Source organism: Rhinatrema bivittatum, chromosome 2 (genome assembly GCF_901001135.1).
Source record: "Rhinatrema bivittatum chromosome 2, aRhiBiv1.1, whole genome shotgun sequence".
Taxonomy (NCBI): domain Eukaryota; kingdom Metazoa; phylum Chordata; class Amphibia; order Gymnophiona; family Rhinatrematidae; genus Rhinatrema; species Rhinatrema bivittatum.
Genome location: NC_042616.1, coordinates 512,575,627 through 512,594,934, shown reverse-complemented (window position 1 = coordinate 512,594,934; position 19,308 = coordinate 512,575,627). Strand labels below are relative to the sequence as shown.

Here is a 19,308-nt window from a genome sequence, read left to right as displayed (position 1 = left end):
TGATATTTACTAAAGAAATCATTCTATAAATTGCAACGACTCATTCCACTTTTTAGGTTGCTGAATGCACCAAGGCATGTGACTATCTGCCAACAGCACTCACCTGTCAGGCCTGACTGCTCAGGCATGAAGAACAATGGGCAAGTGCAGAATTACCTTCTCTACCAGCCTTAGGTTTTTAATTTGATTAAAATTTTTCAAAACTGAGGAAGAGAACTGGGGAAGAGAAAATTTTAGAGTTATGTTTAATCTTCCAATAACGAGCTCACATGATTTCTCACCTTAATTCCAAAATTCTGTAACTGTTTTGCAGCTGCTAACCCAGCTGGGCCTGCCCCAATGACAATGACCGATTTCTAGAGAGAGAAAAGGAAAAAAAACCAAAACAAAAACATGAGATGTTGAACTCAACACAGCTATTGATAGGGTATTTTTATATCAACAACATGAGCCATGGTAAGGTCTGGGTGCACATTCAGACTTTAGCGTGAATTTTCAAAGTTTCCTTTCGTACACAAGCCCACTTTGAAAATTAGTGGGTGTATGTATTATCCCAACGGAACACATTTGTAATTGCAACATAGCAGGTGTAAATGTGTTTGTAAATTTAAGCATAAATATTTGATCATCAAAAGTATGCATGTAAATGGTTTCCCCACCCCCCAACTCTATCCGCGCAATGCCTCTTTCCAGTGCATGTAAAAATTGGCAGGAAATTGCTTATGCATACACTTTTACGTGCACCCCCTCCTCTCCGTTCCCAGGACAGTTTTCAAAAGCCCACTGACATGCATAAAAACTGGGCTTTAAGCATGTAAATCCTTTTGAAAATTCAGCCCTCCATGTATTAATTACTGATGCAGAGTCTATTAGTGTGGCGGCATGGGGAGCGGTGAACTGATGGGTGGATTTTTTTTTTCTTCACCTCATATATACTGTATTTGTTCAGTGTTCTTTTGCTTTGTTGTGTTTTAGTTTTATTATATACTGCCTCACACAACTTCTTGGGAAACCGGGCAGACAGTAAATACATATGGTAAATAAAATAGGATGGCATCAACATAGGATCAAGGCAACAGAGATGAATGTGCACATTAATGACCATGCTGACTTGTGTGTGCAGAATCAATATTTTCACTAGCACAAAGTCAGAAGTGCAAAGAAAATAATAAGTAACCAAATCAATGGTAATCACCAGTCAACAGCAGTAAACCAGTAGATGCAGTCATCCAAATACACTAAAATTAACATTTACTATGGGACTAGATGCTCAGCATGCATTTCAGCATAACTACCCCATGTGCATTTCTGTAAATGGCTTTTTCACAGTAAATACTCAGTCACTTGTGCTTATTTCCTGGATTGTAATTTTTAAAAAGGTAAAACAATTAGAGGTAGATCTTTAAAAAGCACGCCGGATTTTATAAGATATGCGCGTAGCCACGCGTATCTTATAAAATCCGGGGTCGGCGCGCGCAAGGCTGCGCAAAATCGGCAGCCTGTGCGCGCCGAGCCGCACAGCCTGCCTCCGTTCCCTCCGCGTCCCCCCACCTTCGCCTGCCTAACCCACCCCCCAGCCCTACCTTTGTTGGGCAAGTTACACCTGCTTGAAGCAGGTGTAACTTGTGCATGCCGCCTCGCATCCCCCAGTACAGGCCGCAGTGCTGGGGGACTCTGTACCGCCCTCCCGGCCCACCCCGGACCACCCCCTGACCCTGGACATAACCCCCGGACACGCCCCCTCCCGCCCCTTTTACGAAGCCCCGGGACTTGCGCGCGCCGGCGGCCTATGCAAAATAGGCGCGCGCAGGGCTTTTAAAATCTAGCCCTAAGTATAAAATAGAGACAGAATCCATTACATATTTATATTTTACTTGACATAAAACATCTTCCTTTTGGTAAGAGATTATCCTATTATTGATCATTATCCTAGTGAATTTGCCCTCACAGGGGGGAACATTCTATCGCTGGGGGATATGGAGGTCATGATGACATTACCACCTCAAACGACTAAAGGCCAATACCATTTTGTTGCAGTAGCTTTAATGGTAGCATGAAAATGCATCTTAAAAGAATGGATCACTGAAAATTTTCCTTTTCATTATTGTATGGCAAGAACATACAATTACTATTATGCAAATGGAAAGATTTGATCTGTGCTTTTTAGAATGTTGAGTGTCAAAAGATTGTATGTTAACATGGCAACATTTTTTTGATTCACTACCTATTGCTGACCAAAATATTTTCAAAAATGTAGGCTATTCTCTGGCATGGAAAATACCTATAAGGTGGATTTTAAAGACACGCATGCGCAGATGAATGCACCAATTTTATAACATGTGCACATCATCGTGTGCATGTTTGCGCAAGGATAATTTTAGGAAAGCTAGTTTGATCTCCGGAAGACTTTGCAATGCGAATAGACAGCCATGGATCAGAATAGACTCCAATGACTGATAAGTATGAATCAATATATTGCATGTGGTTTGAGTGCAGGGATGATACAAAGGCATGACATGACATTATTACAATTTCTTCCTTCATTCCTGAGACTTCCAGGCACCAGTGTGCTGATAAAGAATAGGGAGGCCCCAAGGAACATTTGGTATCCCTGGGAACATCATAGGCCATGACATTTGGAATTTCTTATCACCTGGGAAGATCAAATTCTAAACACTAGTACCCATATGAGCTAATAAGTTAAACAATTGATGTCCTATAAAGTCTTCCAGATTTCCTATGAACACTGGCTTATATAAAAGGATAAATGTAAACACTACGTCAGTCAATTGTTCAAATATTTCAAAATTTCAAATTTTTCGAAAACCAGATCCCATTAAACAAGATGCCTCCTACCTCCCGCACCGCGACGACGCAATGTATATGTTTGCGATTTAAAGAATTAAAATGCAACCAAGAATATCCCATTAACAATGGAGAGTTAACCCGCTATCAGAGAAGTTCCTGACTCAGCTTTGGACGCGAAACGTGATCACGTCGAACTGTACTATGTTACCACAGAAAGGAAAGTACCTTGAACTTACCACTTTAAAAGTGAAATAAGAAGATTTCAATAGCTTGCTTTGAAATAGCTTACAGCATATTTTATATAAATGAAAATTGCTTGGAAAAAAAACGAAACAAAAAGAAAAATTTGGATACTGGTGAAAAAAAGACCTTTGTTTAAGCCACAAGCGGCTTAAACAAAGAGCAGAAATGCTCAAAAGACCGCGGGATAGAATGAAGGTCTATAAACCATTTGCACCCAATGTATAAATAATGGGATCTTGTTTAATGGGATCTGGTTTTCGAAAAATCTGAAATTTTGAAATATCTGAACAATCTATTGTTGACGTAGTGTTTACATTGATTTTAAAATAAACGTCGACTTTAAAAAAAGAAAGAGTAATCACATTATATAAAAGGATGGCATATAAGGAAGGTGTTCGTCCTTTTGTTCCTTATTATTATTCTTTGATTAAATGTTCTATCTTTAGTTCGGTCTCCTATTTACTTGTATTGATTTATGAACAACTTACTGTGATACCGTATTATGTTGATATTTGCTGATTTATTATCCATATTTACATTTAGTAAATTAAGTTTTGCTTCACCAGATTGTGTGTGTAGTGTTCTATGACATAATATAAAAATATACCCCCACACGACCACGTGCACATTTGGCGTCACGAACAGGATTATATTTATATTATGTCATCGTAACACAATATTAGGGATGTAATTTAGCAACAGATTGTTTTCCAGAGTGTTCGATATATTCAGAAAGTGACAAAAAGTATGTGTCCTTTTTTGCTGTTAGTGCTAAATCTAGCACTACTCCTGGTGACCAGGCTTTTGCTAGCATGTCTGGCTAGACTAGTTACGAACAGCTTAATGTTCCAGCACAGTTACTGAACCAAATAAACACTGCAGATTTAAGGGAACTTACAGCATTAGGACAAAATTCTGATTTTAGAGATTGTTAACTGTCTTTTCCAGAGAAGGGTGGCAAATGTCAGGAACCGTTTGGAATCAGGTCTTTTGCTTTTGTCTGATTGCTACTGCAGTGAAGAACTGCTGTCTGCCCAATTCCTGGAGCAAGTAACTGCTCTAGATCCAGGAATCACAGCCCAGTCTCAACTTACAATTGTAGTAGACTTGCACAATTGTGTAGGGATACAGAATTGGGTCATGAGTAACCATAAGGGCTCCAATATCAGGGATATTGACAATTCAGTTGCTGTAGCAGCAATTACTAGTGTTAAAGTTTTAAAATGTGAAAGGATACAGGGAGTCAAAGGGTTAACAGCAGAGAGAAAGGAGAGTCGAGAGGGGGATGCAGGAAAGCATGTCTCATAGGCAATTACAAACTGAGAAGCAAACTCCTTTAAATGACTTGATCTTTCATTTTAAAAGTTTACAACAGACTGATGGGGAATTAAAGATATTTGCAGGTAATGAACTTGATTTAGCAAGACTGTTTAATTTCATTTGCAGTTAAGTAAAATCTGTATCTTGTCAGAACAGAGAATGTATACCTCTTAAATGACTAGCACTGAATTTGTACAAAAACTAATAAGATTTGGTTTTTTTAAGCACTGGGTAAATACTTGGGTGAAAATGATCAGCATTGCTCTATGGTTCAACTTTCTTCTTCATTTCTGCATCAGGCAGATGTGCAATGTAGTCTGATAGTGAAGATCCTGCCTCAAGAAAGAGGAGACGAAATTAAAAGAAAGTTCTTCCAGTCCTGAATCAGACCGGAACACCTGTCATGAGACTAAATGTGTTCATTTAGTCCCACACCCCTTTGAAGGATTTAAAAGGGGCGTAGGATAAACACTGTGGATCCCTAAAGGCTAGAGGATGGGAATGAACGAGAAAGCTTGAGGGTAACCTGCACAGAGCGGCAGTTACTACATTGGGAAGCTTTCAGGGCAGACTGGATGGACCATTTTGGCCTTTAGCTGCCATCATTACTATGTTACTATGATATGTAATGAAATACTATAGATACTGTTTATTTAGGGAAAGAACCTGATTGGCAGAATGAGCTGAAACATGCAGTTAGTTTCTGAGTACCTTGCTCTTTGAACAAAGCAGATGTTTGTAGCCAATTATACAGAGATCTGATATAAAAGATGAGATAAGTTTCCTTCTTATCTTATTGCTTTTTGCTTCAAAAATTATAGAGAGGGATTTCTTCCTTTCATATAATTTCTTTTACTTACATTTTTATTTCATATCAGGTATTAATTCATATTCATGCATCTGATTTAATAATGGGAGTGCAAAGGTTTTTCTTTAATGACAAGCTTCAAGAACTCTGTTTTGAATGAACTGTACATACTAGGACCGGGTGGAGGGAAAACCATCACATTCTTTACAACCGAAAGACCCCTTCAACTCTTCATTTTTGGACTGAAGTGCTTAGAATTTATGCATAAGCTCTGTCCTTGTGTTTTCTTGTTTTTATTTGTTTTACGAAGCAATATATATCTGTATTTGAAATGTAATAACTATCATGATGAAATATTTTTATGATACACTTAGTTAATACCTAGTTACATACATACTTGCAGATGCCACTATTTTGTTGCTCACATACATGATAACGACTGAATTGATGCAGTTTTATTAGTTCTTAGTTGCTATTCTCTGTGTTCCTGGTATTAGCTGTCTGTATGTTCTCACAACATTCAGAGAGTACTTTTTCTTTGTAAGAAAGAATCAGGATAGATTTTTGAAACAGAAGTTTGTTTTTCACCTCTTGTATCACAGGTGGGTGGGGGAATATATGTCACACCCGAGTTTAAATGCTCTGGAAATCTAAAAAGAAAAAATTAGCAAGCTATATACACTGCCAGTGGGCTACCAGAGATCATACTTCATCGCAGGGTGGAGAGACACCCAAACAGCAGCACCTGTGGAGCTTTTGTTATGCAGGCTACACTGAGCGCAGTGAGCCTGACATTGAACACACAATGAAAGCTGGCCTACATACTCTGACAAGCGGGTGATCCCCAAAAGTCAGAATAAGCTAACCATGTGTTCAACTACCTGAATGGGGATTGCAACAGATGACAGAAGATACTGAGACCAAGCTGAGAAAGCTCCTGGCAGATTAAAGGTACATTTTGCTATTTTAAATTGGCCAGTTTCTAGGTCAATTAAACTCCAGGTGTATTTAGATGGGGGTTTAGGTAATAACTGATGAAGTCATATGACCAATTACACAGAGAGAGCAATAGACTAATAGACTGTGCTTTTCTTCTTTAAAGTACTTTGTACATTGCAGACAGACATTGTTAGATCTGCTTGTCTGTAATAAGAATGAATTCACAAGCCCTGACCAAGTAGAAACCCAAAAGACCTTCTATGCTGTATATTCTTGTTCCATCTCTATTTTTGGACTACCTTTATGAGCATTCTATACAAAATGCTTCATTTGATTGCTTTAAAAAGTTGATATTGCATTTTTATGTGCTTAGTATTAGGATCATTCACAAATATTACATATGATATGATAATTAAGGTAACATGCCATGCATACACTAGTAAGCGTGAAATAATTTATCCCTTGGGATATTATTGGCTTTTCTTAACATTTTTTAATTACGCCATCTCATGTTTGGTATATCATAGAATATACTATACCAATTAGCTCTAATGACTAATTGTACACATAGTAATTTCCTGTCAAGTGGGATATAAATTTAAGTTACTTTCCCATTTGACTGAAAAGGAAAATGTATGCTTGATCATTTCCTTTCCAGACTTGGAATGAGAAATGCACTTTTGTAGTCCTGTATGATTCCAATGATCATTTAGTTTTCTAGTACATTTTAGGATTAATTTCTCCTTTTGCTAGAAATAGCTTGGTACCTTGCTGTCTACACAGGCCACAGTGCAAGGTCACACATACAAAGTGGAAACATGATTTAAGAAAATCACTTATTTAGCGTGAGACAGGAGATTGAGAATTTAAAGCAAACAGCTCTTTCCTAGTGCTGAAATAAGTTGACAAATATCTAAGATTAATAATAAACTGAATATTAAGTTTTATGAATACATTTTAGTTTGGTGCACACACATTTAGACATGATGTATAGGAATTGAAAAATACGGTTGAATCTTTAAAGGTTTATGTCCATAATTTTAGAATTATTTTAGCACATTACAGTGGAATCACAGAAACATATTCAATTAAGAGAAAGAACCTTGATTAGCACTAGGATTTGCGGTTAATACCACCATGAGGCCTATGCCATACACTCTAAAACACTTATGGTTGCTAGTGCTGTGTAGACGTTACTGATGGTACCCCTATAGTCCCCCGATTAAATTACTAGAGCTAAAGTGATATAAAAATTGTATCTTTGTGGGAACAAATTAAAGGATGGGGAACAAAATTATTAATCTATTTCCTCATAGGATTTGCATTGTAATGGCTTTCATTATAATGTTTAAAGGTACTATTATAGAGGTTTGTTGTTCATCTCATTCCCATACACGAAGAGTCACTTAAATCAAGAGCTAAAAATTCATATACATAATCATCTGGAATTCTGATCCAAAGAGATGGGGGATGGAATGTGTAAGGATAATTTTAGGCAACCTAGTTTGATATCTGGAAGGCTTTATAACGCGAATAGACAGCTGTGGATCAGAACAGACTCCAGTGATTGATAAGTATGAATCAATATATTGCATGTGATTTGAGTGCAGGGATGGTACAAAGGGATAACACTATCACCATTTCTTTCCTCATTCCTGAGACTTCCTGGCACTAATGTGCTGATAAAGAGTAGGGATGGCTCCAAGGAACATTTGGTATCCCTGGGAACATCAAAGGCCATGACATTTGGTATTTATCATCACCTGGGAAGATCAAATTCTAAACACTAGTACCCATACCAATGAGCTATTAATAAGTTAAGCAACTGATGTCCTTTACCAAATGGGAGATCAAAGGACTGGTACTGAAATACCGTCCTGGGTAAAAGTGCAAATTAAAGCACCTAACTTGCAATGAGGGATATATAAAAGACATAGCATTTGCTTATTTTAATTAGATGAACTGAGGAAGAATAAAGAGTGGGTAGCTGGTTCTTTCTTCAGAGTCTCTGGGCTTGTAAAGTCCTCCAGGTTTCCTATGAATGCTGGCTTATATAAAAGGAAACCAAAAAAAAATCAAGCCACTTGCACAGTGATGTACAATCAACAATATATCAAAAGGGGAACCAACCGGTTCACGCACTGTGAGACTGAGTATTAATATGTACTCTCTTGGTGTTTTTGTATCCTATTTTACATATGTTTATACTAACTTTTATGACTTACACGCCAGTGGAATTGAACTTTCTCGGTGCTCAAAGGAAAAAAGGAAGATGTTCATCCTTTTGTTCTTTATTATTCTTTGATTAATGTTCTATCCATAGTTCACTTGTATTGATTTATGTACAGCTTACTGTGATATTGTATTCAATGTTGATATTACTTTGCTGATTTAATATCCATATATTTACAACATTTAGTAAACTAAGTTTTGCTTCACCAGATTGTTTGTAGAGTGTTCTATGACATAATATAAAAATATACCTCCACATGATCACCATGCACAATGTTATAAAATCCACTACCTGTGAGCACACACACACCCGATTTTATATTGGCCTGCGCACATAAGGGGGGGATTTTTACTAAAAACCGTGCAGTGACGTGGTCTACCACTCTTCCTTCCTTTTCCCCTCTCCTCCCCGACCCTAACTCTCCCCATTAGATTTTTTTTGTTGTAGAACTTACTTCATTTTGGCGGGTGAAGTAAGTTCCGTGCGCCGGCAGATGGCCGGCACGCACTTCCCCAGGACAAGGCATAATGGCCGCTGTCCTGGCCTGCCCCCACCCCATCCCTTTTGACCAGCCGGGCACTTCCACATGTACAGCAAAATTGCTTACCTTGTAATAGGTGTTATCCCAGGACAGCAGGATGTAGTCCTCACATATGGGTGACGTCACCGAACGGAGCCCAGGCGGGAAAGCTTTCTGTCAAAGTTTCTAGAAACTTTTGACTGGCCCTGTGAGGCCACTGAGCATGCTCAGCATGCTATGATATTCTCTGCCACAGGTGTCTCTCTTTAGTCTGTTATATAGCATGAAGCGATAGCAAAAAATAAAATAATAAAAGGTATGAGACCCAACTCCGCGGGGTGGCGGGTGGGTTTCTTGAGGACTACATCCTGCTGTCCTGGGATAACACCTATTACAAGGTAAGCAATTTTGCTTTATCCCAGGACAAGCAGGATGCTAGTCCTCACATATGGGTGAATAGCAAGCTAGAGGCTGAGTCAGGTTGTATTGAGGCAACATTGAAGTATTGTTGTTGAATGAGTCAGCCAAGGATCCCAGAACATTGGATGTAGGAGGAGTTGGGATTAAACAGGAAACAAGTTCTTTAAGACAGATTGTCCGTAGGCTGAATCTTGTCTTCCTTCTTTGTCTAAGCAGTAGTGAGCTGCAAAGGTGTGAAGAGAACTCCATGTTGCTGCTTTGCATATGTCTAAGATTGGCACTGAACGAAAATGTGCTACTGATGTTGACATTGCTCTTACGGAATGAGCCTTTACTCGCCCTTGAAGAGGAAGGCCTGCTTGTTTATAGCAGAACTCTATGCAATTTGCTATCCAATTGGATAGGGTATGTTTACCCACTGCTTTACCCGGTTTGTTTGGATCATAAGAAACAAAAAGCTGAGTGGATTTCCTATGGACTGAAGTACGGTTTAAGTAGAAAGTGAGTGTACGTTTACAGTCCAGAGTGTGTAAGGCTGTTTCCCCTGGATGGGAATGAGGCCTTGGAAAGAATGTGGGTAAATTTATGGATTGGTTCAAGTGGAATTCCGTAACAACTTTGGGAAGGAATTTCGGATGTGTGCGGAGAACCACCCTGCCATGTAAGAACTTTGTATAAGGTTCGAATGTGACAAGTGCTTGTAACTCACTAACCCTTCTAGCTGAAGTAATGGCTATGAGGAAAATAGTTTTCCATGTGAGGAATTTAAGATTACAAGAGTCGATGGGTTCAAAAGGGGAGCGCATGAGTCTTGTTAGAACCAAATTCAGGTCCCAGCTTGGGACGGGTTTTCGAATTGGTGGTTTGAGGTGAGTTAAACCTCTCATAAATCTACTTATGAGAGGTTGTGTAGATATAGGTGCATCTGCTATCTTGTTATGGTAAGCAGAGATTGCACTTAAATGTACTCTTACGGATGAAGTCTGGAGACCAGATTCCGAAAGATGGTATAAGTAGTCTAGAAGAGAAGTTGCGGGGCAAATGAAAGGATTTATATCCTTTGCTGAGCACCACAAAGTGAATCTCTTCCATTTAGAAGCATAGTTTTTCCGTGTGGAAGGTTTACGTGAAGTTATAAGCACTTGAGATATATGAGATGAAAGATTGAGTGGTTGTAAAATCAAGCTTTCAACATCCATGCTGTCAGAGACAGGGACTGGAGGTTGGGATGTCTCAACCGTCCCTGATCTTGAGTAATGAGAGTGGGAGCTACTCCTAGACGAATTGGATCTGACTGAGAGGTCTAGAAGTGTGGGAAACCATACTTGTCGAGGCCAATGCGGGGCTATGAGAATCATGGCCCCCCTGTCCTGTTGTAGCTTCACTAGAGTTTTGGTTATGAGCGGTATTGGAGGATACGCGTATAACAGGCCTGAATTCCAAGGGCGAGCAAAGGCGTCCTTGGCTGGTTGGTTCTTCTGTCTGTGTAAAGAACAGAAGTTGTCCACTTTGTGATTCAGAGGTGATGCAAAGAGGTCTATTGTCAGTTGACCCCAGCGTTGAAAGATCCTGGTTGCTATGGTAGGATCCAGGGACCATTCGTGTGGTTGGAAATGACGGCTGAGTCGGTCCGCCACTACATTGTGAATGCCTGCCAGATATATGGCTCGTAGAGACATTGAGTGAGTCAGGGCCCAGCCCCAAATCTGTGCAGCTTCTTGACAAAGGAGATACGAGCCCGTACCTCCCTGTTTGTTGATGTACCACATGGCTACTGTATTGTCTGTTTGAATGAGAACAGTCTTGCGTGAAAGGCAATCCTGGAACGCATGCAGTGCATAACGTATCGCTCGAAGTTCCAGAAAATTGATTTGATATGTTGCTTCGAGTTTTGTCCAGGTTCCTTGTGTGTGGAGATTGTCTATATGAGCTCCCCATCCCAAGGTGGAGGCATCCGTAGTTAAAGTAGTCTGTGGGACAGGTTGTTGGAAAGGTAGGCCTTTGCACAGGTTGTCCATGTTGGTCCACCAAAGTAGAGACGATCTTAGTTGGTGGGTCACTTGAATTGGATAGTGTAATGGTTGAATTGCTTGGATCCATTGTGACCTTAGAGTCCATTGAGTTACTCTCATGGCTAGCCTTGCCATAGGAGTAGCATGAACTGTTGATGCCATGTGACCTAACAGAATCAGAAACTGATGAGCTGTGGTTTGTGTCCGTAAGGAAATGGACCTTGCTAACTGAATAAGGGTTTCTGCCCGTTCTATGGGTAGAATGGCCTTTGCTTGGATTGTGTTCAAATCTGCTCCTATGAATTGAAGCAGATGAGTTGGAGTGAGATGGGATTTTTGATAATTGATGAGAAATCCCAGGGAGTGAAGCAGAGCAATTGTTTGGTTGAGAGAAGTTATTGCTCCTTGTTGAGATGGACTCTTTATGAGCCAGTCGTCTAGGTATGGGAAGACATGGACACCTTCTTTGTGTAAGTGTCCTGCTATTACTGCTAGACATTTGGTGAAGACTCTGGGAGCAGATGCCAGTCCAAATGGGAGAACTCTGTATTGGTAATGTTGAAAACCCACTGTGAAGCGCAGGTATTTGCGATGAGGAGGGTATATTGGAATGTGAGCATAAGCATCTTGAAGATCCAGAGAACAAAGCCAATCCTTTGCTTGAAGAAGTGGAAGCATGGTGCCTAGAGAAACCATCCTGAACTTTTTCTTTAGAAATTTGTTGAGATTTCTGAGGTCTAGGATGGGACATAGGCCTCCTGTTTTCTTTGGAATGAGGAAATATTTGGAGTAGAATCCCCTGCCCTTCTGCTTCCGAGGCACTGGTTGAATGGCCTTGGATTTCAGAAGGGTGGATAATTCTGTTTGTAATTGATGAAGTTGAGATTTTTGTTGTTGGCAAGATGTTGGTGGAAATTCTGGAGGAATTGAAGTGAAATTTAGTTTGTAACCTCGGGCAACTATTGAAAGAACCCATTGATCTGAGGTTATGTTTTGCCAATTTTCGTGAAAAAGGGATATTCTGCCTCCAACTGGTAGGTTTGGTTTGGGATTGCAAGGTTGAATCTGTTCTCTGGTGTAATCCTCAAAAGCCTGTTGCAGGCCCTGTCTGCGCCGGTGGTTGTGGGCGGGCGGGTCTGGATTGTCTGGCTTGAGAACGCTGAGTTGGCCTAGGGGATCTACCTCTATTTGTTGGTTGGTAGTATCTGCGTGGCCTGTAGTAAGAGCGTCTTACATCTCTTCGTGGAGGTCGACGAGAAGGTTGACTAGCAGATTCTTGTGGGGTCTGAGACAGTTGTTTTAGTGTCTCCGTGTGGTCTTTGAGCTGTTGAATCGCTTCTTGAATTTTATCTCCAAAGAGATTGTCACCAAGACAGGGAAGGTCAACAAGCTTATCTTGAACCTCAAGCCCGAGGTCAGATGCCTTGAGCCAGGCCCACCGGCGAGCAGTGATTCCTGCTGCTGCTGTTCTTGAAGCAGTTTCGAAGTTGTCATAAACTGCTCTTACTTCGTGTTTTCCTGCTTCAAGACCTTTTGTTATAATTTCTTGAGCAGGCTCTTGGAATTGAGTTGGTAAGGAAGTGACGAATTGTTCCATCTCTTTCCAGAGATTTCTTTGATGTTGAGTTATATAGAGTTGATATGCAGAGATTTTAGTACTCAGCATGGAACTCTGGTAAATCTTCTTACCCAATGTGTCCAGGAACCTGTGCTCCCTGCCTGGTGGGATGGAGGAGTGTGGACGCACACGTTTAGATTTCTTCTGTGCTGATTCCACAACGACAGATTGATGGGGCAATTGTTGTTTATGGTACCCAGGAGCTGGTTGAACAATGTAAGTAGTTTCTACTCTTGTTTACTGCAGGTATGGAAGCTGGGTGTTCCCAGATTCTTTTTTGAAGTTCCAATAACACCTCATGTACAGGTATTGCTAGTACGTGTTTGGGTGGATCCACAAACTGTAGTACTTCGAGAGTTTGTGTTCTGGTATCCTCCTCAGCAGCCAATTTAAATGGAATGGAATCAGACATAGTTTGTACGAAGGATGAGAAGGAAAGATCTTCCGGAGGTGACTTCTTTCTTCGGTCAGGAGAAGAAGGATTGGACATGAATTCCTCTGAGGAAAATTGAGAGGGTTCCTCATCATCCCAGGAGTCTTCTGATTCCTCTCTATAAGTTGTTGGAACTGGAGGGGCTTGCAGCCCGGAAGGTCCAGGTTGAGGATCATCGAGGAAAAAAATCAGCAGATACTTTCCTTTTTGTAATAGGTGGTAATTTGTCGATGACTTTTTGGTATCTTTGTAGGAGGCGATGATAAAATGCTTCATCGTGGACTTTCTCCAATGGAATAGGTTGCTGCAGAGATGCAGTCGTTTGATTCGTTGATGGAATTTGAAAAATCATCGATGTAGATTGAGTCAGTACCCTCGGTGTAGAAGCATCGGCATCGATACTGACGGTGAAGGTATCGGCATCGATGGCATAGCCATCGGCATCGATATCGAGGGTATCGGCATCGATATCGAGGGTATCGGCATCGACTCGGAGGTCGGCATCGACTCGGAGGTCGGCATCGACAGGCCTGTCGGAAGTTGTTGCTCTTGAAGAGCTTGGAAAACAGCTTGTTTAATCAGTGCAGACAATTCAAGCTGTGGTGTGAGCGAGGGAGCCGATGGTGTATGCGATGGTAGTGCAACGACCATCGATGACGGTGTTGGTGTCGGTGACGGCGAAGGCCCAATCACCGGTGTGTCTTGGTTTTTAGACCGCTTTGGCATCGACTCGTCCTGGGACGGTGTTTCGGAGGATGATCGATGGCGATGTTTAGTTTTGGATCGTTCTGTTGATGTCGCAGAGAGTACAGAAGATGGCGAGGATGAACGGTCCCCCGATCCATTCGGACGCGGTTTTTTAAGGAGAACTTTCTTCGTGGCGCCAGCCGGAGACGACCTCTGTGCTTTTGAGGGAGAAGGAATTAGTTGAAGAGAAAAAAGGTGTTCCATCTTCTCTTGCCTGGCCTTTCTTCCCTTGACTGTCATTTCAGCACATTTCTCACAGGAATTGACATCATGTTGTTCCCCGAGGCACATTACACACTCCGAATGGGGATCGGTAATAGACATAGTTCTGTTGCAGACCGGACATTTTTTAAAACCGGTCGTCATTTTTGATCGACGGCCGATGACGAACGTGTGTGTGTGAAAAATTTTCAGCCGAAAATTTCTTTAAAAAAAACCGTACTCACCAGCCGGCGAGGCAGAGATCTTCCCGTGACAGAGAATATTTAGAAAAAATGACTTTTCAGTCAAAAACGAGATTCCCAACGGTAGGGCTATCAGTCCGCGGTGCGAACGGCAGCGCGGAAAAGTGAAGACTAAAGAGAGACACCTGTGGCAGAGAATATCATAGCATGCTGAGCATGCTCAGTGGCCTCACAGGGCCAGTCAAAAGTTTCTAGAAACTTTGACAGAAAGCTTTCCCGCCTGGGCTCCGTTCGGTGACGTCACCCATATGTGAGGACTAGCATCCTGCTTGTCCTGGGATAACAGGAGATACGCACGTGGCCGCACCAAGCGTAATTTACAAATGGCCCGGCCACGCTTGTATCTCCCAGTTTTTGCCCGCACCAGCGTTTGAAATTTCAGCTGAATGTGGGTACAAGACAGGACAGTACTTAAATGACAGGGTTGAGGGGGTGGGGATGTACTAATGTGGGAGTGAATGGGTTGAGTGTTTTAGTGGTGGGGCATGTCTCTGGTGGGGTGGGGGTTTTATGTATAACATAAAAGACGTGGTGAGAAAACTTGGTTTTATCTTGAAATATTGTTTATTGTTGTCTTGTAAATGATGGAAGAGGATTACTCATAGAGCTAATTTTCAAAGCTTTATGCATGGCAAAAAAGGGGAGATATGCGTGTGGCTGTGCTGCACACGCGCCGCGCGTGTCTTCAGAGGCCCACAGCTACACGAGTATCTCCCAGTATGCGCATTGTGAAGAAGTTTCCAAAAAGAAGCAGGCTGGGGTCCGGGTCCGGCGTGTCATGGGTGGGCCGGGACAGCGCCGTTAGGCAGAGTCCTGCTCAAGCACACGCTGGGATCCGACCGGCCCGTGTAACCTGCTGCTGCTATGGACCGCAGGTAAGTATAAAAACAAAACATTTTAGGGTAGTTAGCTGGGTTTTAGGGGTTGGAGCTAGCTGGGTAAAAGGGAGGCAGGTTAAGTAGGGGGTTTAGGAAGTACGCTCCTTTACTGGAGGGAACTGGGGAAAAGGCCTATTGCATCACCATGCGCATCTACTAAAATCCCCCACTTACGCACGTGAGACGATAATCTCGCTCGCACGCACAGATATAAAATCAGGCAGGCATGTCCGCGTGGGTAGGCGATTTTACATGCATGTGTTTATGAGGGCATGGTATAAAATTGGCGTGACCATTTGCAATTACCGGCAATCGTGTGCAGGTCTTAAAACCTACCTTTATGTTTCTTCATTGTTTATATACTCAGCCATTATCAAAATAAAAATTATTTTGGAGAAAAAAAAAAAAGTAAAAGCAAGTAGGAAAAGCTTGCAGAAGCATGGCTTCGGGAATGCTTTGCAGCAGAGATGTGTAGAAGGGGCATGTGTGGGAATGAGGAGAATTTATGGTGGATGTATATGTGTTGGTGAGAATAGTGAGTGCATGTTGGGAGTAGTGGTGGAGGTGTACTTGGACATGTGGGTGTAATTGAGGGGAAAGATTAGAGGGCTGTATATAATTTTAATAATGATTTTTCTTTATTATATTCTGCCTTGCATGTCACTTCACAGTGGATCACATTCAGGAACTGTAGGTATTTCCCTATTCCCAGAGCGCTCACTAAGGCCCTGATTTACCAAGCATCTTCCCCATAGACACAAAAAGGAAGAAAATCCTTAAATGATCCCCTAAATTTGTACCTGAGGCAGTGGAGAGTGAAGTGATTTGCCCAATATGCAAGGGATGGAAATGTGTGGATTGTGTGTTTTTGAATTGGTAAGAGGTTGGATGGGTGGGAGGGCTTTGTGGAAAAAGCATGAATGGGGCTTTTGGACTGTGTGCAGGCAGGAGGTTCATCACTGTGTTTCTATGTGTGCATGTGTTTGGGGATATGGATGTGTATTTATATGTTGGGGAGTATTGTGTGGTAGAGTTGTGTGGGTAAGGGGATTGTGGGGTGTGTGCTTGCCAGGAGAGTATGAACTAAAAAACTGCAGTTATTTTCTCTTTGTTGGGGAGGGTAAAACTTATTTAAAATTTTTTTTTTTTAATTTATATTCCACCTTTCATAACATTTCAAAGTGGATTACATTCACATACTGTAGGAGTTTCCCAATCCCCAGAGAATTTATAATCTAAGTTTGTACCTGAGGCAACAGAGGGTAAAGTGACTTGCCCAAGGTCACAAGGAGTGTCGGCAGTATTTCAACCCTAGTTTCTCTGCTTCATAGCCCGCTGCTCTAACCACTAGACTGTGTGTGTGTGTGAGATGGGGAAGGGTATAGTGTGTAGGAACATGTGGAGAGAGAGTGTGTGAGTATGAGTGCATGTTCTGAGTACAGAGAAGGTGGATTTGTGGATGTGTATGAGGAGCTGGAGTAGGTGTGTGTTGGTTGTGTCTGAATATGAGTGGGGGTATGAATGTGTGTTTTGTGTAAGAGTGAATTTGGAAGTAGGAGAGAGGTGGTTTTGAAAATGTATTTTAATGCCATCTGTTGCCAGCCATTTCAATTATATTTCTCTGTCTCTGCATGTGTTGCTCTGTGGAAGAGTGCTAGAAGGTTGGAATGAAGCAATTGTCAGCATTCTAACAGCTTCTAATAGATTCCCCCAAAAAGCAATGGAAATATTTGGGAGTGGAGGGGGGAGGAGGGGGATAGGTGGAAGGACCAGGGCTCAGTTCTCGAACTCGCCCAAGATATTCACAATTTCTTCCTGCTTGCTAAATGTTGTTAATTTCCGTCCCTTTTTTGGATAGTTATTGTGCCTATGGCAGACAGGCATCAATCTTTTTTGTCCAATTCTTTCCAACACTCCATATATTGGAAAGCATAAAAAAAATCTTCAAAGATTGCAATTTTTTTTTACAGACTATAAAATTTTTCTACTGTTTATATCAGACTTACTAAACTCACATTACAAATAATTCTCTCCAACCTACCTCTTGCACTTCTGCTTACTATTTTATTTGGTTTGGCATGAAAATCACTCATTCTACTGTATGCAATTATACATAAAAAAAAAAGAGACAGTCAGCAGGATCCCGACTAAAACAAGTAACAAGCACAATGCCAGGAACGTCAAACTCCACTTTCAAAATCCAATTACACTATCATGTTCTAAAAGCAGACACGCTGAGTTATGGAGGCTCACTTGGCTTTATAAATCAAGTTAGTGTATAGAAATGGACTGCGGCTCTATCCCTCAGGAAAATAAATTCTATACACCACATCATGTGAATGCAGCTCTCTCATGGCGTTTTAACCATGAAGAGACTGTAAGTTATCCAAGAGCTCTCAGTCTGGATAAAAATTAAAAAAAAAACAAAACAAAAAAACCCCCCAAATACATTACTGCCAAACAGAAGGAGATGGGCTTTGGATCAAAGAATGTGATGCAACTTCTATTTCTCTAAAATATTTATAGCCCTATGACTACGTACATTGTGATACTCTTTTGGAAGGAAATGCTGGCCAGAACGGATGGACAGAACCCCAGTGTTGACCAGTCCTTTCCTGGTCATAAAGCACAGTATCTTCTCCATCTCCTGCACACAACGGATGCGCACAAGTCCTCGTACCATGATGTGATGAGCACATGCCTGCGGAGTGAGTGCTTCCTGCATGTTGGAAACAAAAACGTAAAAGAAACCTAGAATTTTCTCCAAATGCTAAAACAATTCTTTATATGTTCCAGGTACTCTGACATGTTTCAAGCAAGAGGAGTGGTGACCCAGTGGCTAGAATGCAAGTCTCTGATGCCAGAAAAGTGCTGTGCTGGGACTTGAACTCAAGATCTCTCTCTGTCACAGATTTTCTGTGTTACCTCAGGCAAGTCACTTAATCTGCCTGGGCCTCTTGGGCACAACTGAAAACAAAGAGTTTGACTTACCGGCCTTCCCATTCAAAAAAATTATTATTAATTCAAATATATTGTGTTTATAGAGGTAATGAATGAATACAGACCAAGTGTTTAATGCACACAACTGCTAGACAGACTTGATTTTATGAGTCTTTTTAACGGACACTGTTCAATCTTCTTCTTACAGTGAGGAGCCCTGATGCAGTTTCAGGTTTTCTCCTTTTAATTCTTCTAAAATAGGGTTAATAGGATAAAACTAATGAAAGAAGAATCTCTGGACAGACAGTCAAACCTACCATAATTGATCTCCAATTTGGAAACAAAACTCATCAGTTTTGAAAGATTAGTCATGATAGCAAGAACTCATTCTCCCTTCAGAAAAAAGTCAGTCAATCATTCAAAGCCACGAAAATTCAGCACAGATGTCCTATTTCAGCCTGCTGATACAGCAGGGAAGACACTGCTGTTTTATAAATTTAAAAAAATGACATTTCATGTTATACTTGACCAATTCAGATTTTGGGGAGCGTGACGTTCAAAAAAGGCAAACAGTAAGAAGGCAAACAGCTTTTAAATAAGTTTTTGCTCTCAATATGAGGCCCAATTGGAAAATCTGGGTGTTTTATAGAGGAATTAATTTAAAAAGAAATCATGGCAATTTGCTAATCCCAGTGCTTCTTTCCTACCCTACCCAAAAGTGCCAATGTTAAGCAATCTGCCCAGAAAAAAAAGTGTTACTTATAAAAGGGGAAAGGAAGAGAGGGATGGAAAAATAAATCACGATTTTCTAAGAAGGAAAAGGAGATTCATGGCACAACGAACATTTTCATTACTCTTTTTTTTTTTTTTTTGAGTCATAAGAGACCTTATAAATTATCTGAGAGATATAGGAGATCAGAGTGTA

At 41.0% G+C, this 19,308-nt stretch overlaps 1 protein-coding gene across 3 annotated transcripts in view; it reads right to left on the bottom strand.

Annotated features, from left to right (window-relative positions):
* KDM1B (lysine demethylase 1B) overlaps positions 1–19,308 on the bottom strand; it is a 174,385-nt gene that overhangs the window by 99,653 nt on the left and 55,424 nt on the right. For all 3 annotated transcript variants that reach the window (XM_029590738.1, XM_029590740.1, XM_029590739.1), the window contains exons 10-11: positions 17,986–18,162; positions 282–356 (exon numbers count right to left, since the gene is read on the bottom strand). In XM_029590738.1, the coding sequence (XP_029446598.1) occupies positions 282–356; positions 17,986–18,162 (252 nt within the window). The remainder of the gene's footprint in view (positions 1–281; positions 357–17,985; positions 18,163–19,308) is intronic.